At 42.5% G+C, this 19,236-nt stretch overlaps 2 protein-coding genes across 2 annotated transcripts in view; one reads left to right on the top strand and one right to left on the bottom strand.

Moving 5' to 3' along the window:
- Positions 1–18,826, bottom strand: part of hsd17b12b (hydroxysteroid (17-beta) dehydrogenase 12b) — a 33,978-nt gene extending 15,152 nt beyond the window's left edge. The window contains exons 1-3 of the mRNA XM_083999215.1: positions 18,577–18,826; positions 7,814–7,860; positions 7,466–7,541 (exon numbers count right to left, since the gene is read on the bottom strand). Of these exons, the coding sequence (XP_083855341.1) occupies positions 7,466–7,541; positions 7,814–7,860; positions 18,577–18,754 (301 nt within the window). The 5' untranslated portion in view covers positions 18,755–18,826. The remainder of the gene's footprint in view (positions 1–7,465; positions 7,542–7,813; positions 7,861–18,576) is intronic.
- Positions 3,318–5,841, top strand: LOC311006403 (uncharacterized protein). The gene is made up of 3 exons (XM_083999226.1): positions 3,318–3,949; positions 4,065–4,127; positions 4,243–5,841. Exons 1-3 carry the CDS (start codon positions 3,854–3,856, stop codon positions 5,008–5,010), a joined length of 927 nt encoding a protein of 308 aa, XP_083855352.1. The 5' UTR covers positions 3,318–3,853; the 3' UTR covers positions 5,011–5,841.
- Positions 18,827–19,236: the final 410 nt, after the last annotated feature.

Below are 19,236 nucleotides of genomic sequence, written 5' to 3'. Positions count from 1 at the left end.
GATAGATAGATAGATAGATAGATAGATAGATAGATAGATAGATAGATAGATAGATAGATAGAATGCCGTTATTGTCCCATATTATTATCATTACAGATGTTACTGGTTCAAATTTGCGGGGTTTTTCCTGCACTGCAGGATCGCGTGATCGCGTGACTTTTCACCACAACTGTTTTCCTCTAGGTGGCAGCACCGTACTAAATACTGCTCAGACGTTTTGGGGACAATGCTGACAGCCTGATAGCCGCGATTAGGAGTGGCGCTGTTCATGATACAGAATACAAGAGGATGAAAGGAGAACTAGCTGCAGACAGTAAATAATATAGTAGCCTAGTTTTTCAATGACAAAATGTAACGACGGCAGCTACAGTAGACTATAGCCCATGTCTCACTCTCTTTTTTCGGTCATCTGTCTCGTCATCTCCAAAATGTGTTTTTAAAATGAGCCAACTACAGTACTGTGCAGTAGTGCCGCAGATTTCTCACTCCGCACCTTGTTTGAGAGTGCAGCTGGATGATTTCTTGTGAATGAACGGGTCTGTGTCACTTTGGGGCTGGGCGATAAAACATAGGATAAATAACTTTCCCTCGATAGAAGACGCGGCCGATACAAAGTGACACCGTCAGCCATGCATAATTAATTGATCTGTTGTTTGGCCACTGTTTGAAAATAACCCGAATTATGAGCAAATAATCTGATCCAGAGCAGCAGTCATAATCAGACTTCTTCTAAATAAACCTTAACATTCAATAACTGGGTCAGGTCGGACCATGGGGTTATTTTTTCTCTTCTTCTTCACAGGAGAAAATGAGGTGCCGCTCACGGACGCGTTGATGTTTTGTGATTTATCTGCTGCCTTGACTCTGCCCTTTATACATGTGCGTTCAGATTAACAATAAGACAAGCCATGGTTGAGTTTATTGAGTTTTAGCTGCTCAATCTCATTGTTTCAAAGAAAAGGGATTGATTTTTATAACGAAATGAAACAAAAACAATATTATATTGATACATTGTTGTAAAAAAAATCCAAAAGAAACGAAAATGAACTAAAGAAAATAACTTTCACACACACACATTAAAACAGTGCGATTGGTTGAAAGCTGATAATTAGCCATGTGCTTATAAGCTGATTGGCCGAAACCAAGAACAAAGCCGCGTGAATGGCCAATCGCCATGTGTTAACGGCCGACATGTAAATCAGCTGTTTCGATGGGCGTTATATGAATAGAGATGTTAATGTGGTACTTTGCACATAGGCTGTATACTTTCTGTAACTGGAAGAAAAACAGCCAGCTGGAAGAATGTGTTGCCTAAATCTTTTACTGTGTGGGAGATCTCCACCAACGTACTGTAGCCGGGGAGAAAGCAACCGTTCTGCTGCGGGGGGAGGGAGGGGGGCTGTCGGGGTGGAGGTGCTGAAATGGAGAGCTGTCCCCCACAAGGTGCTAAAGTGAGGGAGAGGAGTGGAGACGCCGGTTGATTTGAGCGATTTAAGCAAAGCAAAGCCTGGGCTTTTATTTGGTTTTATTATATGCTTGTGGTTTTTCTCTATTTTTGCCTGTTTTCACTCTGCACCTGCCCTAATGTGTGTCTCCCTTGTCTCTAGTAAATGAATATTTCCCACAATAAAATGAGTCTTTAGAACAAAGAACTGATTTTTTTCTCTAGCTTTATAGAGCTTTATAGGCTATAATAACCTTGCTTACTGCTTTTTGAATCACTTGACAAAATAAGATGCCTCGAGCAAACTTGGATATGAAAACATTTTATTGAAGAAAAAACACACACACATTGTAGCATCAAGTTTCATTTCAAGTCCTTTCTGTCCATGCCTGGAAACTCCGTTCTCAGTGACTGCACTCTAGCTTTATTTAAAATATACAGCAGCTTTATATTAGGCTACAGTCACCAGCAGGCACACAAACAGCATCCCCAGGACAGGATATCGATTACGGTCACATGCCAGTCGCTCCTCCCTTCAGTTCTATAACTTTCTCAATGACACTGTCCAGATGATCGATGTACTTATTACAGACGCTGATGGTCAGCTTCTCCATCCAAAATGTCTGGATCGCTGCTTCCAACTCCTCCCTGTTAGTTGGTTTCGCCTCAGAGCGGATGTAGTGCTTCATCGAAGCCCAGACCAGCTCTATCGGGTTTAGATCTGGTGACCTAAACAGAAGAATATGATAGATTAGCACTTATTTCCTGCTATTAATTTATCCCAATTATAAATGCATCATTATTAATGCAGGTAATCACGCCAAATTTATGACTAACTTACTCTGCTGGTGTTGGCACCCAGTTGATTCCCTCTGTCTTCATACAGGCTCTGACACTGATTGCAGTGTGTTTGGGATCATTGTCTGGTGGAGGGAAAATAAAGAAAACATTAGATTTCACCAACTAAATCATCATTACATTGCCTTTATTGTAGCCTAAGAATGTTAAGGATGGTTTTAAAAAAGTGTTAAGATGATACCTTGGAAGAATCGATGTGTGCGCATCGGATACTGCTCTCTGAGGTATGGACCAGCAACTTTTCGGATGATTTCCTCTTGGTAAAAGTGTCGGTCCATAATGCCTGTGGGTGACATAACGGGCTTAATTTCAACATTTTTTATTCTTCATTTTTTTATTTTTTTTATTTTAACTCTGTTTCAGACTAAATTGTTAGGTAGGTCTATATATATTCAAACTACGTTTTTTCCCCACTCACCGTCGAAAATGAGAAGCGGGCAAGGGCCACAGCGTGAAATTCCACCCCAGACATGAAGCTTGAGGGGGTGTTTAGCTTTAGGCTTTGGCGTCCCTGCAAAGTTGCTCCTCCTCCAGCACTTCAAGGCAAAACGCTCAAGGGCCACAGTCGACTCGTCGGTGAAGAGGACATCGTCGAATTTCTCCCCAGCAGCTTTCCATTTCTCAGCCTGGAGTAGACGTGCTTCTTTGTTTTTGTCCCTCGTCATAGGAACAAATCTGCAGAATATGTAGAAATTAGGCTTAAGCGAGCAGTTCATTACTAATAAATGTAACATAATTTCAAATTTCAATGCAAGATGCAAAAGAGCCTAATGTTTTACCTTGACTTCCCATAGTTCCAGCCAAGCTGATGCAACGCCTTCCGCACCGACCATAAACTGATGTTTATGTTGTGGTCACGCAAAAGAATCTCTTTCAATTTTCTTGCAGGTAACTCGTCGTTTGCTTTCAGGATGGCATCTAGTCTTTCCACCACCTGACTGATAGAGAGACATTGTTAGGGTAATAACAACAATAATAATAATAATAATAATAATAATAATAATAATAATAATAATAATAATAATGAAAATATATATATATTGGCAATACCTTGTCAGTTTACGTGGTTTACAGACTCTTTTCTCCACAGTTGCATGCAGGAAATGATGCTGAATTGTGCGCAGGGAGGCTGAGACTCCGGCCGACTTGAGATGTGCAGCGATGGCTCGTGCAGTCCAGCCTTTCCTCCGCAGAGTCTTGATGAGTTCACTCGTTTTCGCGTCGATCATAGCCATCTCTGAGTAAATCGAAGTCCAACTCAATGAAGACTAACCAAATGTAGTCCATGTACAGTAGGCTACAACAATTTATTCTTGCTGAGTGGGCGTTGATTAGGATGCCTCTCCCAAGGGGCGTGTCTGGTCTAAAATGATTTTTTTTCTTTTACTGTGGGTCTCACATTCGCCTAATGGGCGTGGCTACCCTACTGTAACTCTGCTGCCTTGTTCAATCACGTCCTCAGTTCTGTACCATATGGGCTATATGGCCCCCTGCTGATTACTCGACTCGACCTACTGATTACTTTAGCTGACCGAATTCAACTGCTTCAAGATGAAGAGCGCACGTTTCTACGGAGCATCCAAGGTCAGCAAGGCTCTCTTTCCCCGAGATGAGAACTCACCACCTGCTGCACGGGGGCGCAAAAAGGTATTTTTTCCCATTACATTTACAAGCGAGAATCAAACATTTGTCAACCTAATGGAAGAGATCAACGTTTTTAATTTTCAGTCTCTAATTTCTTTGCTATTTTTCCTTGTTACAGGTTGCAGCAAAAACCGCACAATCGTCTGCCCCGCCAGCAAAGCGTCTCATCCAAAAAAAAGCGGTAAGTGTCATAGGCCTAGACTACACTTTATACCGTGTACTGTATACTACTCTATCTCCCTTGTTTATTATACCGTAAACCATGACTCATTACTTGTTTGTTTTTCAAACCACAGGCAGAGGTTTCTCGTTTGGTGGCTCCTCGTGTTCCTGGTGATGTTGCTCTGAATATGCTCCTGGACCACAGAACGCAGCAGCTGCAGCGCGAGAAAGAGGAAAAAGGCAAGCTTCTGGCAGAAAAAGAGACCCTGCTCGCAAAAATTACCCGGATGGAGGATGAACTGGCAACCCTGAGGCAGGAAAATCAAAACCTCAGAGAGAGCGGGAACTCCGAAGGAAGAGGGCAGGCTTTCATGGAGGAGATCCGAGCTGGGATCGGAGAACTGCGAGATGCTTTCCGCGAGCAGCGAACTCGCATCCCGGTTACGCCCCTTACCCCCGTCAGGCCGATCCCACGACACACATCGACTCCTGATCTTTCCTCGTCGCAAGCCTCGATGTCTCCGCTGGTTCTATCTTCAACCTCGGACAGCATTAACATCTCTCACCAACACCCCGATGTAAGCTTGAGGCATGTCGGACCTGAAGACCATGCTCAAGTCCGTCACCAGAGCCACGGCCAGGTGGGACGTTTTGGGTGCCTACTGTTCCGGAGAGTCATTTCAGAGGACAATTACCGAGCCTGGGCCAAAACGACAAACTGGGACGGATCCCGGGGGAAACATGAACTGCCACAAAATGTGAAGAACTTTGTAGTGCAGTCACTGAGAACGGAGTTTCCAGGCATGGACAGAAAGGACTTGAAATACTGCATAGATAAGATCAACGAGTTCTTGCGAACTCCGAGAAGATCATCTGAGGGTCCTATCCTCACCCTACTGTAGCCTACAGTAGCCTACAGTACTTGATGCTACAATGTGTGTGTGTTTTTTCTTCTTCAATAAAATGTTTTCATATCCAAGTTTGCTCGAGGCATCTTATTTTGTCAAGTGATTCAAAAAGCAGTAAGCAAGGTTATTATAGCCTATAAAGCTCTATAAAGCTAGAGAAAAAAATCAGTTCTTTGTTCTAAAGACTCATTTTATTGTGGGAAATATTCATTTACTAGAGACAAGGGAGACACACATTAGGGCAGGTGCAGAGTGAAAACAGGCAAAAATAGAGAAAAACCACAAGCATATAATAAAACCAAATAAAAGCCCAGGCTTTGCTTTGCTTAAATCGCTCAAATCAACCGGCGTCTCCACTCCTCTCCCTCACTTTAGCACCTTGTGGGGGACAGCTCTCCATTTCAGCACCTCCACCCCGACAGCCCCCCTCCCTCCCCCCGCAGCAGAACGGTTGCTTTCTCCCCGGCTACAGTACGTTGGTGGAGATCTCCCACACAGTAAAAGATTTAGGCAACACATTCTTCCAGCTGGCTGTTTTTCTTCCAGTTACAGAAAGTATACAGCCTATGTGCAAAGTACCACATTAACATCTCTATTCATATAACGCCCATCGAAACAGCTGATTTACATGTCGGCCGTTAACACATGGCGATTGGCCATTCACGCGGCTTTGTTCTTGGTTTCGGCCAATCAGCTTATAAGCACATGGCTAATTATCAGCTTTCAACCAATCGCACTGTTTTAATGTGTGTGTGTGAAAGTTATTTTCTTTAGTTCATTTTCGTTTCTTTTGGATTTTTTTTACAACAATGTATCAATATAATATTGTTTTCGTTTCATTTCGTTATAAAAATCAATCCCTTTTCTTTGAAACAATGAGATTGAGCAGCTAAAACTCAATAAACTCAACCATGGCTTGTCTTATTGTTAATCTGAACGCACATGTATAAAGGGCAGAGTCAAGGCAGCAGATAAATCACAAAACATCAACGCGTCCGTGAGCGGCACCTCATTTTCTCCTGTGAAGAAGAAGAGAAAAAATAACCCCATGGTCCGACCTGACCCAGTTATTGAATGTTAAGGTTTATTTAGAAGAAGTCTGATTATGACTGCTGCTCTGGATCAGATTATTTGCTCATAATTCGGGTTATTTTCAAACAGTGGCCAAACAACAGATCAATTAATTATTATAGACTATATTTTCCATTTTTGCTAAGCGGTTTGTTCTGAATTAAATAAAAGCCTGTCCCATACAGCCGCGTGTGTTACGCCGTGTTTTGTTGATGCTATCATCTTTGCCTTGCGCAGATGATCCTTCATAATTTGTGATACATAATCATCAAGTCATAAAGCAAGACAGGCTTTATCATATTACAATATTTTCTGTGATTTAGGCAGGGTATACAGTAGTTAGTTCTAGTTTAATAGCCTAGAGTTTAAGCTGTGGATTACTGCACAGATCACTGAGTCATCCGCCTGTCGTCCTCCGTTCTCACAGATGCCACCTGGCGGTTGTTTTGGCACATTGAGGCTTTTCATTAAAACCTCTTGTCTCGCCAAAGAAAAAAAATGCATGAGTCTTGTGGCGTCTCGCGTGAACCACGCGTGAAGTCCGCAAATTTGAACCAGTAACATCTGTATATCATCATACACATCCCAACAATCTCATTTTAGACACACTTTGTCTATGATGCTTTATGGTTCTTGTCTTCTATGTCACTTTCTATTTTTTCACCCATAGAAAAGCAAACAATAATACTAATTTAATAAACATGAGACGTTGAGATTTACGAATGACCACACTGCTACCGCGCAGTCACTTTGGAGGGAGAAGAGAAAAATGATTAAACCCTTATAGAAATCCTTCACCATCAACGAGGATATACCCCTTTAACAGAGAGCTTTCATTTAATTGGACAGATTCACTTTCAGCTCCAGCAGGAGGCTTTGCTGCCTCACAGCCAAAAAGCATGAGGGTCCTGCTGAATCTCCATTCAATTAAGGATCACTTGTGCAAAACACGCAATTCGATGCAATATGATTTGGCCGTTAGTCATTTTCGCCACACGGCGCAATATGGATGCAACATTTCAGGTTCAGGATGAATGAGGCTGTGTGGCCGCATGGATCATTAAGACTGAACTTCAGTCAAGCAGCTGTCATACTTTACACATGAACTATATTAGCCTGGTGCCTTTGGACCACAGGTACTGTTGATTTCCCCTGACTGTAAAATGTGGGATTAAGTTGGATTGATGGATTAAATGGAGTAATATGGAGCTACATGCTGTTTTTCAATGGGATGCATAATGAAATTCATCCATAAAAACCTGCAGTTTCCTTGTGTGGTAATTTGTTTTATCTGCATTTACATTTACATTCACATTCACAGTGTGCTTAAAAAAAAGAAAAAAGATAGACAGAAAGAAAAGAAACTCATCCAACTCACCGATCGCCTTGGATACATCATCCAGCTTCTCCTGAGAGCGGCTGATCAGCACGATGGAGAATCCTCTGCGGGCGAGCTGACACAAACGCAAAAAAGATGAGTCAATAAAAAGGGAGAGGTCCGCCACGCGTCGACACGGCAACACAACTCATTCACTCATTTTCCATTTGCCCCGCAGAGATGATCAAACTGTGATTGGTCTGAAATCCTCTTAGAAAGTCATTAATGAAGTGGATGTGTGTTGTTTCAGAGTCAGCTCATGTGTGCAGCTTTACATAAAGTTGTTTGATAGGGAACAGACACAGAGAGGTGACACAGCTTCGTCTTAGAAGTCCAGGTGAATCTCACCTCTTCTGCATAAGCTTTCCCAATCCCATCTGTGGCGCCGGTCACAACTGCAGGGCAAAAAGAGGGACGGATGAGAAGGATAAGAAACTGAGAACAATTCACATACAAGAATGGATTCATTATTTACATTTAATACATAAAACTGGGGCTTGTTTGGCTGCATCTTTGGAACAGAAAGGGGAGTTAAAAGTGTGCTTGTATGATTTTACACATGGAAAAAATAAAAGCACGTGGCTAAAACTATGTGGACACATCTCAACAGCTTCTACTGTTGCCTAATACATGTTGGGACTTGGCTGCAGAGACTTGTTTTCATTCAGTTTCTCCACAAAATCCAAGACCAGGACAAATCTATTAGACATTTACACTATTAGATAAAGAATGAGTTGCCATGTGCATCTGTATTAAGCTTCAAACTTGTGGCTGTGAGTGAATTCTAAAAGAAAGGGCAAACACACCACACTGTTACAATCAAAGGTCAGTGTCAGAGGTTTGAAGTGCCTTCAGTTAACTTGTATGAAAGGAATCATTTATATTTATTTAACAGGGCCAATGCATGTTAATGAATACACAATAAAAAAAAAAAAGACGAATTGTAGCCAAAGAAATGCTGATCAACATCTGTAATCCCAAGGCAGCTGATGGAAAACTAAACACCACTGCATGTCACAACACACTGCTAGAATATTTCCACAGAAAAAGAAAATATTTCAAAGAACAGGGATGTTTTGTCTCATATAAAGATGTTTTGTCTTTACAGAAAGCAAATATGAAATCAAGATGAAGCCAGAATGTCAATAAATGTTCACAGCACAAAGTGGTGCAAACCTCCATAGAGGAATAGACAAAGAGCGCCACCTACAGGAAGACGGCCATCACACAAAACCCACTGATGAAGACGTCACAGCTGTGGTACAAGTGATCTCTGGAAAGGGCGGTGCAAAAGATACCAGTGAGTGAAGGGAGGGTGGTGGGGGGGGGGGGATTGGGAAAAATAAAATAAATTGATCTTTTTTGTGTGTGATCAAATTTTCATTCAAAATTTGAAAAAGGCAATATACACTGATAAAAATAAATGGACCTTCAAGGGTAAAAGGGTTTGAACGTCAGGCGCAGACAGATGTACTGCCGGGTGAGGTGAGTGGAGTGGAGAGCAGCTGAGGTGAAGAAGGAGGACAAAAAACGAGAGAGGGAGGGAGGGAGGGAGGGAGGGAGGGAGGAGAGAGGCAAAGTGAGGTCCTCTCTGTCATCAGTGGCAGTCGAGCGAACAGATGCCCTGGAACTGCCTGGCACAAAAAGCAGCAGCAGCAGGGGAGCTATTTTTAGCAATTCCCATCTTTCAGAAGCAACTATTCATCACACCTCTGGCTAAATATAACAAAAAGTGTTTTTTTTTTGGAGGGGGGGGGGGGGGTGAGGACGGAGAGTCGGAGCGTTACAATATGTCCCGGTGTGACCTGTACAACCCTGCTTTAAGAACAATATCCATCCTGTCCTTGTGTTAACTTGTGTGTAGCTCTTCATTCCTCAGTGTTTTCATGTGATTTGCTTTCTTTCTTTCTTTCTTTTTTTGTATTGTGGTTCTGACCTACTTGTGAGAGTGAAGTGCACTTAAGATCGGTTATACTGGCGAGTCTGAGTTTAGGTCGAACCCCATCAGTGTGGCTGGTTGCACTGAGCGGTGCAGCCTCTGGGGTCTGCTAGTGGGGCTTTTAGTTTTCTCAGGCTCATTAAATGCTACATGCAAGGTGCGCAGAGATTAAGTGCAAGCTCTGCTAAACTTTAGTACCCGAGACCACTTTCGGCTAACTGAGATCAAATCGCTATTGATGCTTATTATTTCAGTCACAGGAGGTCTGCTGCCAGATGATGTAATAAAAAAAAAAAAATGAAGGATGCTGTTTTTGAATGAGCCAGTCACAACGAGGCCAACGTCAACTGCTCTATAAGGCCGGCATCAGCATCTACAGCTCTGGAAAAAATAAAGAGACCGCTCCAAAATGTTCTTAATAATTCAGCTTCTCTACATGTATGGCAGCCATCGATCCCAGTGTCTATTGAACTCCGACAGCTGATCACCTGAACCAAATCATATTTAATGAGGAAGAAAGATTATAAATAAATAAATAAAAAACACTGCTGCGATTAAAAATTGGGATTATTCCACCAATTATGATTTCTAAACTCGTCCTAAGTTTAAAAAGTAGTGTTGTGTTGTTTTAAAATGAATATGAACTTGTTTTCTTTGTGTTAGCTATACAAGGTCTGAAAACACCTGATTTTTTTTGTTATTTTGACCTGTTGCCATTTTCTGCAAATAAATGCACTAAATTAAACCTTATTTCCAATTTGGGAGAAATTTTGTCAGTAGGTTATAGAATGAAACAAAAGTATTCATTTTACTCAAACACATACCTATGAATAGTAAAACCAACCAAGAGGAGCTGATCATTTTGAAGTGGTCTCTTATTTTTTTCCAGAGCTGTATATGATCTGGTATAGCACATTCATGAATACATTTTTAATACATGATATATTTTGTATTGAAGGCGAGAAAAGCAGTTAATAAAGATTAATATTGCAGCGTGTCCAACACCTGATCGTCAGCGTTTTCACGGAAATGCCTACGCAACATCAGACAGAAACAACCCCCCGCCCCCACACACATACACACATACACACAGAGAAATAATCGTGTTTATTTTAAGCAAATGTTTGACTTATTTTGACGACACTCTCTCCACCCCTGGCTGTACCCATCTCCCCCTTTATGTGATCTCCCTGCGTACAGATGATGCTGAGGTGCCCGAGCATCCTCCAGGGCTGCAGCACACAGCCGGATGGGAGGGTGGGAGGGAGGGAGAGAGAGAGAGAGAGAGAGAGAGAGAGAGAGGAGAGAAAATGACAAACACAAATACGGGGGATCCTGGGGGCAACTAAAAATAGCACAGAGAAAAGAGAAGGGGAGGGGGAAGGGGGGGGTCTGCAGGCACAATGATGAGGGGAACAGAGGCTGGGTTATTTTTAGTTGTTTTAAGAATGAACTGTTTTGCAGTCAGAACAGAGGAGGGGGTGGGGAGAGGGGGGGGGGGACTTTTACAGCTGAGTGCATGTTCCCTTCACTCAAATAAAACAAGGTCTATTTTGGGAACTGCTGTCTTCTGCAAATGTAGGTTAGACTGGCTACGTGCTCTGATGATAGTGCTAATACGCACCGCCACTTGGCTGCGATAGGCAGCAGCATGTCATTGTTGAGCCAGGACGTAGACTGTCTGTGCTGAGAGGAGCAACATGATGATGTTTAGTCCGGCGTATCGCAGCACATCCCTGCATTAAGACTCATCTAACATGCAGCTGCTTCTCTGGACAAGCAGAGGTATAAAGATCCTCATGGTGTCGTTTTAATAAGTGGTAAACACGGTACAGTGCAGGAGACAAACGCACACCAACATCCTGCCCTACTTCTAGGGCTGGGCGATATGGACCAAAAGTCATATCCCGATATATTTTGTCTGAATATCGATATACGATATATATCCCGATATTTTTCCGCAAAGTGAGAGCAAATGTTCAGTCAAAGTTAAAGCCAAATATAACAAGTCACAGGTAGTTTTATTGAAACCGGCTATTTCACTGAACAGTTGCAAAATCAAATGAATAAATAATAAACAGGTTTCTTCATCTGGTTCATGAATAAATGTTCAGTTGCTCAAATAACAAAATATAAACATAAATACTGCCTGACAAGAGTACCTTTTTTGAAATCAAAGTAATGGAGTAATGGATTTTAGAAGGCGTGATTCCATAAGGCCTCTTCTAAGATCAATGTTAAAAGTTGGCTGGAAATTTGAAAATATTGTCATTATCATGTATAATTTATTATAAGACATTTCTGTAACATAAACACCAGCTATAGCAGAGTCTTATAGAAAGGCACTCTTGAAATAAAAAAAAACTATCAATTGTCTGCACTAAAAACTAAAAAACAACAACTGCCTTGTGTCTCTGTTATTTCTCAGAGATTTTTTTTTTTTTAACCTGGAGTCACGTGACGTGCCCCACGTCTTTTCCGGTCAGTCGTCATGGAAACGTCACGTGACACTCACGGACCCACGGTTTGGACCAGACTAGAGTGAAAACAAACGTGTGTAAACCATGGATGTATTATATTATCATAGATCCATGGGGTAAACGCGAACCTTACGAGCTGAATCTGGTGAAAGCACCGCGGCTCACAGAGGTCTGGAGCTCTGACGCTGCTGCAGGGGACGACGTGCTAATGGCTAACGGCTAATAACAGCTAACGGCTAACAGCCGTGCTACAGCAGCTGACTGAGCCTCTAGAGCCGCGGCTCGGCTCGTTAACGGCAACGAGGTCGACGTGGACTCGGTGCGTTCCTCTCGGTCAGCTGGTGAAGCAGCGGTCTGATAAGCATGAATAAAATAGTTAGAGGAGGGGCGGAGCGGAGCGCGGCGAGCAGTGCAGGGAGCTCCAGATCAGCAGCCTGAATGGAGCAAGGATCACAGCGCAAATTTGAACTATATCGATATATGCGATATGGTCAAATTCCATATCCCATTAAAAAATATATCGATATATTTTTTATATCGATATATCGCCCAGCCCTACCTACTTCTAGATTCTCCCTTCTCTCTCAGGGAGGAACAGAGCTCGTACATACAGCTAATTATTTCATACAGAAAGCCTTGGTAGAGGGCATTTAAGTACACTGTAGCAGTAATAGCAATCTACGGTATGTATGTGCTAAACTACCAGTGTACCCATGTCGTCATAGGAACAGAGAGGCTAAATCAAGAGGCTAGGAGGAGCCATATTCATTCTCAAAGTGGGGTCTGCATTAAGTACAATAGTGTCATAAGTGTCATGTTTTAAAGGGGACATATTATGGAAATATCACTTTTTAAAGGCTCTTTAATTTGGGTCTTTGTCTTGCCTTCTGGCCCCAAAATGGGAGAATTGACAAAAAAAATCTGTAATGTTCAGGCTCCCTAGGTTGACATCCACGTGGTTTTACCAAGGGGGCAGTTGTCGGTCTCAGAAGTGAAGCTCACTTCCGCGTTCAAAAAACTGCAATCCCCTCGGCTTCCTCTGGGGGCTGGCTTCAGAAGGGAGCAACTCCAGTTGAGCCCCATGTTAAAATAGCCGATTTTACAGCTTAAAAAAACATATTTACAGCCTGGTACACTCTGAGGGGGGTGAATTTTTTTTAAACTCTACTGTTTTACTATTATTAGGTTTAAAATTCTGGCCAATTATGGCGCGGAAACGTTGAGTGACAGGTCCGGAGACCGCTGCTTCGAGGCCAGTGGGCGGGGCCTCGGCCGGCTAACTGCCGCACCTCTCCAAATATGGCAAGTAGAATCCAACATGGCGCGGTTCAAACCCCCGTAGTAGCGGCACAAAACAGACTCCCCCAAACCAATAGGTGACATCACGGGTGCTACGTCCATTCTTTTTACAGTCTATGGGTTTTACGAGCTGTTCCCTCAGGTTTTGAATTTGCATAATACCACCCCTACCTGGGACCGGTAGAAGGGGCGGGGCGGGGCGGGGCAAGCAGTGGTTCATTTGCATTTAAAGGGACAGGCACTGAAACCAGCCATTCTGAACAGGGCTGTTTTGAGAGGATGAAAAGAGCTGTGATGTTTGATCCTTGGGGTATTTTGACCAAAGCATATCACAGACATGTCTTTAAGACACCTGGGAACTATTTTAATTTGTGGAAAGGGGGCATAATATGTCTCCTTTAAAGTGTGTGTATGTGTTGTTTTTCAATATTAAAAACAACTCATACATAAATCCATATTCAAATATTAGACCTGGATGATTTGACTGTTTTACAGTGTAGGTTAACTTGACTATAACCCACAGTTTTGCGGCTTAGCCACATTTGTCCTTATTATTTATGTTAAGACTGACATTTGAAAGGAATGTGGATGAGCCGACAGTGATCACTGCACTGGGACTGGACCAAATTTCAGAAGTTATCAGCAGCAGATTAACTCAATCAATCAAACACGGACCACGGAGCGCAGGCTTAAACCAGATCGATTAAAAGAAAAACAAATGTCAAGTTTCATCAGTAATTTAATTAGTATAGTTGTGTCTTGGAGGAAAACCTTTGTTTTATCCGATGAGATAAAAGTTCTCAGTCTGTTTACCTCACTTAAATCATTTTCTATTCTTGCAAAATGGGACGACTGACCAACACGGTGAGGAAATGCACTCTAGTATTCTAGTGTCCTATTCTAGTTTGGTGCTCAAACCTCCAGTATATCTGTAACTTAATGTTAGGTCAGGTTTGGCATTAGTTTCCACTGCTCTCCACACTGGTTCCAAGCAAGCACCAACTCCAGTCTGGTCCAGAGCTACGAACCAATGACGCACCGGCGAGGCGAGGGGCTGGGGGCGGGTCTACCTGACCAAACAGGAACAGCAAAAACAATGGCCAACGGCCATTTTCTAAAACGCCAACGCGCCAAAGCGAGTCAGTGGCATCGACTAAAAAGAGATTTATAAATCTCTTATTACGTTTGTCTAACGATGTAATCAATATAAGCACATGTCGCTGATGTTAAAGCAGATATCAGCTTCACGGCCGTTTCGGCTAATGCTGCGTTCAAGGCAGGCTTTTGAAACCGTAAGTTACAGCTTCAAGTCACAACTACGACTTGGTAGCGTTCCAGGTAACCCGTAGCTCGTGTTTTTACCATCCTGTTGTCTGTGAAAGTTCCCTATAACGGCCACTCGTAACTTCCGACCCGTGAACTCGTACCAGATCGAACTGGTATGACTTCACAGGAAGGAAAAACACAAAGTACGAGTTTCTTTGAACGCACCATGAGTTAGCAGCCCCCGCCCTTGTCAGGCATCAATTGGTCCTCGTGCTACGTCACCACATTCACGCGCATCCCTTGGCTGCACACACAGCCCTTCATGCCGTTCTCTCTCCTCATTGGATAACACTTGTATCCCACAAGGAAAATTTTCTCCTCGGGTTACAGCAGAGCAGAGTGACGGAGAGACTCGTGTTTAGGCTGAAATACTTCATGTAAGTGATTGCTGACGGAAAATAGGACTATTTAGGACTTATATTAACAAAAACATTCCACTGATATCTGCTTTAATCTGGCCCTCTGCGTTGTGTTTCAGTACAAACTGCCCCAGGTGGGGTTCGAATCCTGGTCTCCCGCACGACGGGCGACGATGCAAACCGTTGTGCCAAGAGGTCAATGACTGCTTGGCAGTCGGGTTTACACGTCCTTTATGGGTGAGTGAGTTCACCCATGTTACACATAGGCGAAGCTAAGTAGCCCAGCTACAAGCGAGTGTCGAGTGTCTTTGATAATTACCTATCTCCTCAATCGTAGTTGCCATTCGCTGGGATTACAAGTACGACCGGTAGCCAGTAATATGTCCAAACCATTATTATTATTTTTTGTATATTTTGGGGGTATTTTCTTGCCTTTATTTGATAGCATAGTTGAGAGAGACAGGAAATGGTGAGGCGGAAAGGGGGGGGTGACATGTACTAATGGGCCGCCCGATGCAGGATTCAAACCGGGGCCGACTGCGCCACACGATGCCCCCAAATTATCATTTTTATTATACAATTCCTGACATTTTACGCTGACCTAATGACATGGCTCTGACTTTGCTTGTGGAAAAGCAAACTAACAATTAAATCAATTAGTCAGCTGACAGAATATCAATAGTTGCAATTATTCCCATAATCAATTCCTTCTTATTTTCATGCAAAAAGTATTTACTACAAATTCTACGAAAATTAAGAATTTGCTGCTTTTCTCTGCATTTTAACATCATGATAAAATGAATATCATCGCTACCCTCTCTCTCTCTTTCTCATACGCAGACACACACACGAGTAAGTGTGTGTGTCTGTGTGTGTGAACCAGATTCCTGAGGACCTTGTGTCTCATGTGAATCTCATTTATGAATGGCTCTGGCCCTGTTACATAATCAGGCCGTCCTCTAAATCAGGTCCACTTCAGCGAGACAAAGTTTGTGAATGAAAGCAGCAGCTGAGGCGAACGGGCTCCTTCGGCTCATTGCATATTCTGAATCATTTTGCATGTGTGATCCAAAAATAAAAAAACTCCCCGTCTGATGCCCTCCCATTTTTAGCTGCTGACGAGAAGATCAAAGGCAGCTCCGGCTCGCATCCTCAAAAACCTCTGGGTTTCTCTGGCAGATTGATGTGACAGTGACTGTGCAGATGGAGAGGACTGCTCCAGATTCAGTAAAAAAAAAAAAAAGTTTTAGAGGTGGATCTAAAGTCTGATAAAAAAAATTATATATTAATAAGGATCACAGTGTTCTGTAAAAAAGTCTTAAGATGATTATATTAACAAGAATTTGGTTTAAAGCTCATGACTGGATACAGATGCATCCAAAATCACTCAGCCTATTTCCTTCCATACTACAGGATAAAGGCTTTTGAGCTCTTTTTGTGTAATGATATGAACCTTGAACGTCTGATTAAAATCGAACCCCAGTGGCCTGTTCAAACTTCAAGGTTCAGTCAGCGAGCAGGCCGGACAGATGGACAGCGTTCGGTCTGATATGATAATCCCCTCAAGCCGTAATCCACTCACAAGATCGACTACAGTTTACACCCAGAGACAGAGCGCTGATCATTCACCGCCCGTTCTTTATTCCACGTGTAACGCACCGCAGACTGTGGGCGCTGTCGTCTGCTGCTGCTGCTGCTGCTGCTGCTGCCGGGACAGAGAAGCCACAGGGCGTAACAAGTGTTTGCTGAAGACTGGAGGCTTTGTAATCACCAGTGTGAACTATGAAACAGTCAGAGCAAACTTATTATGCAAGAAAGCTGTGAGCCAGTGCAACAGTGCAGCACTGTATAGGCTGCTGAAGCATGAAACTGACTTTGTCAAAGAAAACGTGCCTGGTTGCAACATGTATGCAACACTGCAGTGGGGTCGTGCTCTCAAACTTGTTCAGAAATATTCATTTAAGTTCTGATTAATTCATTTACTGGTGCAAAATGAAGCTCAAATAAAGGACATTAAGTCAATCTAAAAGAAGATAAAGGTAATGAGTATTTATGGAGAGTGTGTTATAGCCTAATCATTTCCACAGGATGAATCCTGATCTCCGCTCCTCAGGGAGTTGGTCAAAGGCTGCTCGGCCTTCATTGCTCAATGGCCTGTTATCTACAGCTGATAAAAAAAAAGATTTATTGGGACATTCAATCTTTGGTGGGCCGAGTGATTTAAATTTTGGAAATATTAGATACAGACGTTAAATGCTGCATTTAACATCTACGTTTGAAAGCTGTTGGAGATTGTAAAAAGGAAGAGTTAGAATGCAAACTAACAAATCATTAAAATCAATATCTGACTAATATTTCCAAATTCAAATTGGAGGCTTCCGTTACGTTGATGCTGCTCAATGTCAGTTTCAATCAGTACAAATCAGTGAATGGTGAATTTTAAAATGCTGAATTATAAATTTAAAATCTACAGGTGAAAAAAATAACTGTAGTCAAAACATTTCTCTTTTCATGTGCTAATAGCTGAGCTCTTTTTAATAACTTTAAACTTCATCTATTTACTTTTATTTTACTTCTTTGCTCCTGTTTTTAACTCTGTTTTTTGTTTTTATGCTGTTTTATGCTGTTCTTTTAAAAAAAAAATGTTTTGTCTTTATGTAAAGCACATTGAGTTGCCTTGGTATGAAATGCGCTATGTAAATAAAGATGCCTTGCCTTGCCTAATAAGGTCAGACTCTGACTATTTTCTCAATTTCAAGTCAAAAAGGGGCAGCGAGAAGCTTCTGGGTTCGATTCCCGTGTTCCTGTGTATAGTTTGCATGTTCTCTCTGTGTCTGTGGGTTCTGCAGTTTCCTCCCACAGTTTCAAGACATGCAAACTGGGTTGACTAATGACTTTAAATCGGCCGTAGGCGTGAATGTGAGTATGAGGTTGTTTGACTCTATGTGTCAGGTGATAGACTGATGACCTGTCCAGGGTTTACCCACGCTCACCCTGTGTCAACTGGGATTGGCTCCAGCCACCCTGCCAGCCTGCACGGATGAGCAGTATTGACACAAATGGATGTAAAGTTTTAAAAAAAAAGTAGCTGGAAACGTGACATAGCATGTCCTTAAAATGTTCATCTCATAGCACCAACAGCTCAAAAAACTTTTTTTTCTCTTCCATTTATTCACCAGCTGAAAATCATCATGTTTGGGAACGTGGGACAATTTTGTTGAATTTGATTTTTTTTTTTTTATCAATTATTTCAATAGTTCTTGAATAGTTTTCTGTAAACTGACTAGTCAATGCCACTAATCATTGCAGTAATGAGGGGAATTCCTGTGGTGTTTGACACTAAATATAGCTAAACAAAGGTGTTATAGTGTTATAAGTTATAAGTTCAGGTTCAGGTTCAGGTTCAGATACAGGTGGTCCAGGAACCCCCTTCCCTGTCCCCACCCCCTCTCTGATAAAGGCTCCTTTCTTTTACTTTACTTGCTTAGTAACATCAAAACAGAGGCTTAATGTAATACTGTAGACCATTTATGAATGAGTTATCAACACAAGGTGACTGGTCAATAAACTGGTGGTTCATTATGAGGAGCTCCATTCCTGTTGTCCCTGATGAGCCCAATTTATTCTGCATAATTACACACTGCGTGGTTATCTTACATATCATCATTAGCAGCGGTATGCATAATTACGATCCTTGAGGTTGCTCACCTGCCCACTTCCCCAGTTTAGCGGGTGACACCAGTCGGCCGTTGCCCAGCACCCACACCTTGATCCCGGTCAGCAGCCGGCACACGGAGCACACCGACAGCCAGGCCGCGGTCAGAGCACCGAGCCAGAACAGCGGCGTCTCCACGGCCCGCAACACGGCTTCTCCGCTGGACGACATCTCCACACACACACACACACAAACAAACACACGCCTGTGTCTGAGATACCTGACAAACGCTGTGACAGAAGAGCTCAGAGTCGCTCAAAGTGCACACGCACGCGTCGACGAGGATCCCGGATATCCGCGTTGGCCCTGGGCGCTCTGTGATTGGCCCGTTTTCTTCTTCTTTCAGTTGTTTTAAAACAGGAAGTTGCGCTAAATCTTGGCATTATTGCCCCCTACTGTTGTAACACAGTCACAGCATCTTCTGCCTCAATTTTAGAATATAAAATGTGCTCCATAATATTACGTTACCTGAGCTGTTATCTATTATTTTTATCGTTACGTTTCTGTCCCAGCTTCTTATGCAATAATGTCATTTGAAATATATTTTATGTCAAGTATATATGAAAAAAATATTGTAGGCCTACATATTTGACTCTTCATTCTACATCCACTGCAGCTTTGGTTGCTGCTCATTTCAGCATTCATTTTCTATG

This window comes from Trachurus trachurus (assembly GCF_905171665.1).
Source record: "Trachurus trachurus genome assembly, chromosome: 3".
NCBI lineage: Eukaryota > Metazoa > Chordata > Actinopteri > Carangiformes > Carangidae > Trachurus > Trachurus trachurus.
This window is presented reverse-complemented; position numbering and strand designations above follow the sequence as displayed.

Bases quoted from the DNA above. Each gene is read 5' to 3' on its own strand.
- LOC311006403 (XM_083999226.1), top strand. From the start codon at position 3,854: ATGAAGAGCGCACGTTTCTACGGAGCATCCAAGGTCAGCAAGGCTCTC. The intron at 3,950-4,064 runs GTATTTTTTCCC...TCCTTGTTACAG, and splicing joins CTGCACGGGGGCGCAAAAAG to GTTGCAGCAAAAACCGCACA. The intron at 4,128-4,242 runs GTAAGTGTCATA...TTCAAACCACAG, and splicing joins GTCTCATCCAAAAAAAAGCG to GCAGAGGTTTCTCGTTTGGT.